Source organism: Theropithecus gelada, chromosome 17 (genome assembly GCF_003255815.1).
Source record: "Theropithecus gelada isolate Dixy chromosome 17, Tgel_1.0, whole genome shotgun sequence".
In the NCBI taxonomy this organism is placed as follows: domain Eukaryota; kingdom Metazoa; phylum Chordata; class Mammalia; order Primates; family Cercopithecidae; genus Theropithecus; species Theropithecus gelada.
Window position 1 is genome coordinate 17,855,012 of NC_037685.1, and position 10,208 is coordinate 17,865,219.

The window sequence follows — 10,208 nt, forward strand, 5'->3', positions numbered from 1 at the left end:
GTGATCAGCTACCGACAAGCACTGTTTCAGTGAATGTTGGGGATGGAAACCTGACTGGAGGTTGAGAGACAATGAAAGATGAAGAAGTGAAGACAGAAAATACAGACAATTCTTTCATGTTTTGCTGTAAAGGAGAGAGCATAAAAATGAGACCACAGTTAGGAATGCCAATGGGAATGATAAAGAGAGGATATTAGTGATGGAGGAAGAGTGATGGGGGTATTACAGCAAAAGGCAGCAAAGTCCCTAAGAAGTCAAGAGGGGAAAGGGATTTAAAGCACAAAAGGAGATTTTGGCTTATACAAGAGTGAGGGTTTGTCTTCTTTTGCAACAAAAGGGAAAGTAAGAGGTGTGTGAACGAATACAAAGGGGTTGGAAGATCTGTGGATGGTATAATGAGGAAATTCATGTTCCAACTATTTCAGCTGTTTATCTTTTGTCATTAAATATGGGGTGAGGTTATTAAGTGAAAACGAGAAGGGAGGTGGGTTACAGATTTGAGAAAACAGGAGAATAAAGCAGTTAATTTTGAAAAGTGAGAAAGCAAATTTACTAGGGATATGTAGTAGATTGGTATACATTGTTGAGTTCCTTTTCCAGGTCTGTGGTTTCTAATGCAAGGTAAGATTAATTAATGTAGGTGTGTATTTTTCTTATCAATATTTAACTGTGGAGATTCAGGCAGGAAGTAGATGAGTAGTTCGGTTTATCCAGAGTTGGGGTTTTTGCCAAGGAGGAAGAGACAGGGACTGATGGTAACAAATGACCACAAATAATAAGGGAAACACGTAAGTGGTAATGATGACAGTGAAAAAGTGATAGGGTCAACAAAAATGTCTCGATAAGGTTAAAGTAATGGTGGAGAGTAAGTATGATGGAAACAGGATCGGAGAGTGTGATGCTTATAGTCAAGATACTAAAGGTAGTGTAACTGCTTTCGCTAACGTTTTGTCCTGGGCCATCTTATCTGATATGTTCTATTTTCATTCTCAATCTCATGTGTCACATGGCATTAACATCTATCCTATGCTGACAACTCCCAAGTCTTCCTCTGTAACTGGACCTCAGTAAGTGGCAGAGTTTAGGCTCTGACAGACAAACCTGGGGCCAACTCCAGTTCTGCCATTTATTGAGCAATCTGACCTTGGGTAAGCCCTTTAGCTACTGTGGGCATCAGTTTCTGCCTCTGAAAACTGTGGCTTAACCTAGCAACCTTTTCATTCAGGTTTAAGATAATACAATGGATGTCAGCACGGACACTTCCACAAAGCAATCCCTCAAAAAAAAAAAAAAAAAAAAGTAATAATATTACTATATCCAAGTGCCTATGAGCCAACTACATATAAGGATACTGCAGCTGCCTCAACCATAACATATCCAAAATCAAACTTGGCCTCCACACACACTTGCTCCTCTTCCTGCACACCCTCCCATCTAAGTTAATGAGATCACTACTTCTCCACTTGAGCTACAACAGAGCTATGTCTGAATCACTCTTTCTACTTATCCTCACCATCCAAACTGTCACCAGATGCTGGTATTATACATTAAGTCTAAGAAGTCACAGATATGAAGATTCACCAATATTTTATGTGTCACTAAGAATGAAAAACTGTCAATTACAATCGTTAAGATACAACCAGATTCCAGAGATGTTATAATTTGAAAAAAAATGTACATCTCAGAATAGTCAAAACATGACAAATCTACCTGCAAATGTTCTTTCACCTCTCATCTATCCTTTCCTTTGCATCTTCACCCCAATGAATTTAAGGTTCTCATTCTTTTACCTTCGATCTACTGCAATGACCACCTCCCAAGCTTACAAATGTTCATTTCAGCACACCTTTCACAATGATGCCAGAGCTACCTTCCTAAAATATGAATAAGCAGCTTTCACTCCTCTCCTACAAAACAGTAATGATTTTTTTTTCCTGCTCATAGTTCAAGGTATAGCCTTCAAAGAACATAATCTAATTCTTAAACAGCTATTTCCTTTGATCTACCATTTCAATATTTGACACAATGCACACTTCAACTTCACAGGTCTACTTATGTTCACCAATAAGAATATGAACATTGAGGGCTCCCTGTTTATGGGCTCCCTATTTATGGAGCTCCCATTTCTCAGCTTGATGTATCCTCCTGGTCTCTCCATTCTCCCTAGACAGTAACAGAGAAGAAAAAAAAAAAAAAAAATTCCTTCCCTCCTTTTAAGATGCAAATAAAACGCTACCTCCTCTGCAAGCCTTCACTAATCTTTTTCAGAATTAACCAAGTCTTTGATAGGGTACTCTGTTCATTTATTTAATGTTCACCTCTTTCTGCATTGTGCTGTACTTAAAAACTGTTTACATCCTGTCTTCCTTAATAGATTTCAGGCTCACTGACCTGGGTGAGTGTCTTTCTCATCTTTGACAATAACTGTAAGATTAATAAAAGTGAATTTTGATGTACTATAATGAAAGGCTGAGATAATAATCCTAAAAATGTTTCAAGCAACAAAAGGTCAACAGTCACTGTCAAACTGTGAAAAAGCAAAAGTTTAACCTCCACATTTAATATGCCAAAATGATACGGAACCACCACCACAGGCAGACTGCTTGGCTCTGTCTACTAAGAGCCATTAACAATGTCACCCACAGGAAAATTTTCTGCACTGTTGGATACCTGGTATTATCACCACCTTTATGTTGGAGGATTTCTGAAACAGCTAATTCATTTCTTTGGAAATGAATACTGGAATGAGTATCAGATGAAGATTTCTAGACAACGGAATCAATTAATTTATCTTAGGAGAATAGAAATTTCTAAATAACTACTAAAACAAGTTACTTGTTATATATTTGACTGTAATCTGTGGTAGCAAAACACAAAGAATCTAGCACCCATCCTCTTCTACCCAGATCCTGCTCTGGGCAGAACAAAACACACACATGATTTTCTTTAATAAGATCTTTCCAAGACAAAAAAAAAAAGTCATCATTTGTCACATTATTAGACTTTCTATCCGGTTTACTCTCCAATGAGACCTGTTGCAATAAAACAGAACTCATGAAATAAAAATACAAGACCAAAAAATGGCAATGGTAAGTAACATACAATTCCAAACTCATCTGGAGTAAGCACATTAAAGTGGTATCCTAGGGAGTGGTCCCCAACCTTTTTGGCACTAGGGACTGGTTTCATGGAAGACAATTTTTCCACAGACTGGAGGGTTCCACCTCAGAACATCAGGCATTAGAATCTCATAAGGAGCACACAAGCTAGATCCCTTGCATGCACAGTTTACATTCGGGCTCGTGCTCCTCTGAGAATCTAATGCTGCCTCTGATCTGATAGGAGGTGGAGCTCAGGTGGTAATGCCACCTCACTCCCTGCTCACCTTCTGCTGTGCAGTCCTGGTTCCTGATAGGCCACTGACTGACCAGTACCGGACTGAGACTGGAGACTCCTGCCCTAGGGTATATCCCCCAGGTGTAAAGGATGGGCCCTTCTTACTGGAATGGGCCTGAGGGGGCAGTCCTTGGGGCAGATGTATTAACCTTATAATCTGTTACTCTACTCTGATATTTCATTTCTTTTAAGGATGTTCCAGTCTTAAGAGACTCCAATCTACCAGCAAATCCCCTTTCTTAAAAAAAGCAAGTATACTTGGGCAGAGACATGCCCAAGGCTGTTGTTCATTAATATCCATATCATCCTAGACTCACCCACCAGGAGTTATACATTGGCTTCAAACAGCGTTTCTCAGCTTTGGCATTACTAACATTTTGGACTGAAGAAATTTTTGTTTTAGGGGGTTTCCTGCATATTACAGGATGTTTGTCTACCAGCATCCCTGGGCTCTACCCACCAGATGCGAGCAGCAGCCCCTTGAAAACAACGAGAGATGCCTCCACACACTGCCCCATGTCCCTGGGGGACAAAATCTACCTCCACCTAGTTGAGAACCACTAGTATGGGATATTCACAGGAATCTTACTAATAAGCTAGTGGGACTGTTAGTATCAAATCCATTTTCAGTTGTGGAAACTGAGACTCTAAGAAATGATGATATGGGTTATAAATGGTAGAGCTAGCATTTGTACTCAATGTGATTCAACTGCAAAATCATGTGTTATTTCAACTAAGAAACAGTTACTTCTTCCTTGGAGCAGGGTTAGTGAACAATAATCTGGGAATAATAAATACAAGACGATGTGCCTGAAGGAAGTGAGATCCTGGACACTGATGGAGGTGATGGGAGGGAAGAGGGTATTGATGCACTTTACCAACAGGTCTTGCAATTATATCTATTATAAAATCAACCCCCCTGCCCTTCTAGCATCCTCCCCTCACTAGAGACAAGAGCCTACTCTGCTTCTAGAACGAATACTATTCTTTCTAGCACCTTGTCAAAACTTTATGGGTTTCTCTAGTGAAGACCTGGAAAGACAATGAAAAGGATTAGTCTTCGGTGTAAAAATGACTATGATAGGGGCACTACTACTTCAACATTAGGAACTTGGAAACTTTTCAAAGTAGAATTCCTGGATAGCTCTTGGTTACGTTTTAAGACATCCCTGGCTCTGGGCCAAAATTTAGGTCCTATAACTTAAGGAAAAAAAAAGCCTGTGTGAAATAAGTCACTTAATGCCTATAGCACTGGTTCCCCATTCCTGTCCAGGTAAAAGGAGAGATGATACATCTCTTCTCTCCCACCTCATCCCTACCAGAAATGCTTTAGGATAAACTGGAACTGTATTTGTCAAGTAAGTATGTCAGCTATTACATACCAACCCTGAAAATTACTAGGCTACATCTATGATTTTTGAATTAATTTATTATACACTATGTAAAAATACAATATTGTTAGACTTTTCTGAAAGTGACTAAATCGTTCAAACTTATTTTAAACTGGAAAAAAGAGAAAAATGTAGAACTTGCAGTCCATATGGCTTTTTTCCAAAGCAAATTACTTATGACAATTATGTACAAGGCTGGTTCTTAAATCCACTCTTGGGAACTGAGAGGCAATCAGGACTCAAACATGGGGTCCATGTACTGACGTCGATGACTTGCTGGTCAATCAACAGCTCCAAGCGAACAGTGATTAATGAATTTTGTCATACTGGAGTGAGGACTCTAAGTTGCATAAGGCTTTGTCCCTAGCCCTATCTTTTCAATATTTTAAATAAACAATATGGGTGAGAAGCAGAGAGGCATCCCCTAAAGAAGGGATCCTTTTGATAGCATTCCTTATGGGAAACAGTCTATTAGAGGATACTCCAAGACAAAGGAACTCCTGCATTATAAGGAAGCTGATTTCATTTCTGGTTATTTCAGCCAGAAAGCTTGACCTTAACATTAAGTAGAAATCATTATTTTATGGAGCCACACAAGGCCTGAGTCCCTTCCAAATGAAAAATATTTTAATTATTTAAAGATTCTCTATCATATCCATTCATTCCAGAACTATTTCAGTCCACCTACATTCCAACCCCAATTTCATTCTCTCCCAAATGCTTTCAAAATACTCTGGTTGTTTATCTTAAAGTGTAGGGCCCAAAACTGGACTCAGAGTCAAATGAGAAATAACCGAATATGATACATTTATGTTGAAAAAGCATTACTTTGCACTTCTCTTCAGAATCTCTTTCACCCTTTCATAAAACCAACTGCGGGCCACATTTGGCTTTCACTCATGGCAAAATGCATGCATGGCCAATAGAAAGTATTACATGCCATAATTTGGTTTCACAGTTTGAGTCTCAATTGAAAAGATAAACCCCGGAATTATCTAGAGGTAAACTGGTTTGTAACAGCCTGGTAGCACTATCAAAATGTCACTTAACAGATACCCTGGGATAGATCATTACTACATTTCTGCTGGCTGGCCCACCAGTCTAAGAAATTAAAAAAAAAAAAAAGGAAGAATAGGCAAGAAAATATGTTATACAAAAATCATCCCATAGGATGGTACCTAACTTCTTCAGGCCACATACAGCTCTTACTTACAATATTTACAAAGTAACTAAAAACATTATTGGGTAGAGAAAATTCACTTTTAAGACTGAAGTAGAGACAGAGGTCTGAATTTTCCAATTTTAAGTGCAAAGGCAAAGCATTAACAGGTGAACACTTAGGCTCTCTCTCCTTCCTCTCCATCCCCACTGGCATCTATCTTTTCAGATTTAATGCCCTGCCCTCACCTCTCCCCCTTCATGGTATCCACTTTGTGACCCTCCATCACAAAGGGGAATAATCAAATAATCAAAAGAGAAGATGGTGACTGTGAGATCTGGGGACATATGGTAACAGTGGCACAAGAACAAATATATTTAAAAAAGAGCTAGGCAGGAAGGACCTTAGGACCATTCTCAGAAGTGGCCAGAGATGCTCTATGTTAGGGAAGCAGAAGTGAACCTGAGGACACGCCATTTTTAGTATCTCACAGTATAATATGTGTAGAAGGGTGAGAAGCACAATCATATTGAATTTGCTTTCACTATACAAAAGGCAAGAGTCATGGAACCAGTTAAAAATTCTGGATGTACTGTGGCAATTTCCAGAACAAACAGGTCTCATTTGGTTGGGAATGCAAATCTTCATTTAGAAGTGCTCCAGCTTCATAAAGCAACTGGGAAGAACAATTACTGGAAAAGGCTGGTTTCCTCAGTTTGAGGGCTGGCCTCAATGGCTACAGCAAAAGCTAACAGTTATTAAATATTATGTGCCAGACTTTATGCTGAACTTTGCACATGCTTTGTTTAATCTTCTGAAAACTGAAAGGATAGGGAATTCATGTTATTACCATATTTCTACTGTTACAGATAAGGAAACAGGCTCAAAAGAGTTAAGTAACTTCAGCCGGGCACAGTGGCTGTGCACAGAGGCCGAGGCGGGCAGATCACCTGAGGTCGGGAGTTCAAGACCAGCCTGACCAACATGGAGAAACCCCGTTTCTTCCAAAAATACAAAATTAGCTGAGCGTGGTGGCGCATGCGTGTAATCCCAGCTACTCGGGAGGCTGAGGCAGGAGAATTCCTTGAATCTGGGAGGCGGAGGTTGCGGTGAGCAGAGATGGCGCCATTGCACTCCAGCCCGGGCAACAACAGCAAAACTCCATCTCAGAAAAATTAAAAAGTTAAGTAACTTGTAAAAGGTTGTATGACTGGTAAGATTAGAACCCGGCTAGTCTGAATGTAGAACTCAGGCCCTCACCGAAATTTCTGCTTCCGTGGTGGTATCTGGCTGGGGAGGCGGATGGGGAAGCCAGTTTAAAAATCCTTATTTTTTCTTTTTCTTTTTTTTTTTTTTTTTTTTTTGGAGACAAAGTCTCACTCTTGTCTCCCAGGCTGGAGTGTAATGGCGCGATCTCAGCTCACTGCAACCTCAGCCTCCCAGGTTCAAGCGATTCTCCTGCCTCAACTGGGATTACAGGCGCCTGCCACCACACCTGGCAAATTTTGTATTTTTAGTAGCAATGGGGTTTCACCATATTGGCCAGGCTAGTCTCAAACTCCTGACCTAAGGCGATCCGCCTGCCTCGGCCTCCCAAAGTGCTCGGATTACAGGTGTGAGCCGCCGCGCCCGGCCTAAAAAGTCTTAATCTTTTTATTTTTATCATCTGATTTTTATTTTATAATAAAGTTAACCAATACAGAAAAAAAAAAAAAAAAACACTAAAAGTGCCTGCTATCATGGATGAGCTTAGGTGAGTGTTTTACGAAGTAATCTGAAGACGAATGATGATAATGATAGAGGTTCAACTGTGAAGACTCAAAGCCTTAGTACTCCGAAGACACAAATGATAGTATACAGGTTCAACCACAAAGACTCTAAGCTATAGTATTCTTATTTTAAAAATGGAAAAACAGCCCTATCTTAAAGCACTGGTGTGAAGAGTAAACAAAATAATATATGCATACAAAAGCACTCTGTAGTCTGCAAATCACTCACTATATTCTATGAGGTATCACTCTCATTGAACACAGAAAGTATAGGTTTGGTAAATCAGACAGAACACTTGTCAACACAATTGCAAAAGACAGCCTGTAACCAACGGAAACTAGGTATAATGTGTAAAAAATTACTTCCCAAGCATATTTTTATCAGCCTTTAAAGCTAGTGTTGGAGGAAATTAACTCAGAATTTAACACCCATTTCCAGGGACTTTATGTCAGGAGCCAAATGCAGACTGCGGGAAATAGAAACATCGCTTCTTTCCTTCCCCTAGCCATGCATGCAGGCAGTAAGTAGTAGCAAATGCCAGCTCAAACACCACCCTCGAGGAGGCCATTCTTAATCTCTCCAGTCAAATTGATCAAGCCATCCCCAATACATAATCTCCCAGCACATTTGCTATTTCATTGGCATTTCATTCTGACTGCTATCAAGAATTATCAGTTGCTTCCAATGCTGACTTACTTCTACTTTTTGAACCCAGTAAATTCACACAGAACTTGAATCACCCCAGGCAGATCGTACTGGCCGGCACTCAAATGCTTGCTCTAGAAGTTTGTATTTCTCAAATCTAAGTCTACGGCTGTAGTTTCAGTCTGCGCTGGGGGGTAAACACACACCCAGACACACTACAGACGTAAAAATAATTCAGGGTGGAAAAAAATTGGTGGTTGTATCTTTCCCCTTCTTGATCTATTCGGTAAAGAAATGCTCTTTAAAACACCAAAAGTGAGGCGGAAATGGAAATGAAAGAGCAGAGGAATGCATTAGAATATTCAAAGCTCCGTTTCTAAGTCAGAACCACTTTCCCTACCTTGTTTCACAAACACGGTAGGCACCTCTTGCATCACAAGGAGAGAGTATTCTATCTCCTGACTGACCCATTCTTGGAGTTAAAGGCCACACCTCTTATTCTAATACCCTCCACGGGCACTTACTATTTACTTTTCAAATTAGGAATTCAGAGCAAAGGTCATCCTCAAGGCCAGGATAAGAAAAGGCAAAAGGTCTTGGAAATGGAAACGACTCAATACACAGCACCGTAGGCCCCAGAAGATGAACACTAGTTACACGGAGGACTAAAGAGCCCGAGGTGAGGCTCCCAGGAAATGTGTTTTAATAGGCTTCACTACACGCCACGCGAGCCTGCACAGGGAAGTTAAATATCGCTGCGACGTGTTTCTGATGGGGCCTCCTGCCAGGCCGGCGTCTTGCCGGTGTGAGGCCGCGGGCGGTGGCAGGGCCGTCTCGCCGCCCTCCTGGCAGACCACGGGCCGCTGTCACCCTCTACCGAAAGGCGCCCAGATGAAACCATTAATCACGGTGCACTGCCCCAGTCTCCCAGGACGCGGCTCCCATCAAGAACGCGGGTGAGCGTTTTCTCCCATCTCGGCGCCTCACGCCCCTTCCCCGCCCCCGCACGAGACCGCCCTCGGCCCGGCAAGCGACTTCATATCCAACTCCGTTTTGTAGCTGTGCCCACAATCACCCATTACCTTCCCCAAGCAAATGTGGCACGTGATGGGCAGAGTGAGCGACAATGTAACATTCTGCACGGTCTGAGCCATGGCAGCGTTCAGAATCCCGCCAACACGGAAGTCCCGCCGACCTACCGCGACTCCTCGCCAAGACTGGGCACGCGCGGACCGGCTACGGCGGCCCGATAGGGCCATAACCCGCCTGGGAGAGAAAACGCACTTTGGAAACGCGCGATCTCCAAGGCATTTTCCTTTCATTAAAAAATAAATAAATAAATAAATAAAATAAAATAAAACAAAATCACTGGCTAGGGAGCTGCAAGATACCTACGAATGTGTAGGAAGGTAGTTTACTACAAGTCTCGAGGATCTTGGAAAATCTAAAGGAATGCGTAATAGTGGAGAGAAGAGAGGAAGATACGGAAAGGCGATTTTTAAAATCCCCAAATTGTTATCGGGGATTGGATGGGGTGAAGGAGAGTTTTTCCCTAATTATTAAACCCCACACAGTCCGTCAACACAGCGCAATCAAAACATGAAGAGAAAAGACGTTATCTACACGTTTCAATTTTTTTTCAAAACAGCTTTCCACCTCTGTCAGTTCTCTTTCCACTCAAATAATATAATGTGCTTCCAGAGGGTACAATAATTCACTTAAGAAAACAGTGATTGTCTCCTTATCTGTGTCTGAGACGATCCGGATACATTTAATCGCAGCTTTCCCTGAAAATACGCTTTCCCTTGGGCTGTTCTGGGTTTTCCACCAAAAGGAGATTTAACGTT

At 41.2% G+C, this 10,208-nt stretch overlaps 1 protein-coding gene across 2 annotated transcripts in view; it reads right to left on the reverse strand.

Annotated features, from left to right (window-relative positions):
• The window catches only part of RNF219 (ring finger protein 219), a 42,785-nt gene extending 33,205 nt beyond the window's left edge, over positions 1 to 9,580 (reverse strand). Inside the window, exon 1 of one of the 2 annotated variants that reach the window (XM_025364209.1) lies at positions 9,444 to 9,580. In XM_025364209.1, coding sequence (XP_025219994.1) covers positions 9,444 to 9,515 — 72 coding nt within the window. In that variant the 5' untranslated portion in view covers positions 9,516 to 9,580. The remainder of the gene's footprint in view (positions 1 to 9,443) is intronic. The other variant, XM_025364211.1, reaches the window with a different exon arrangement.
• Between the last annotated feature and the right edge of the window lie 628 nt (positions 9,581 to 10,208).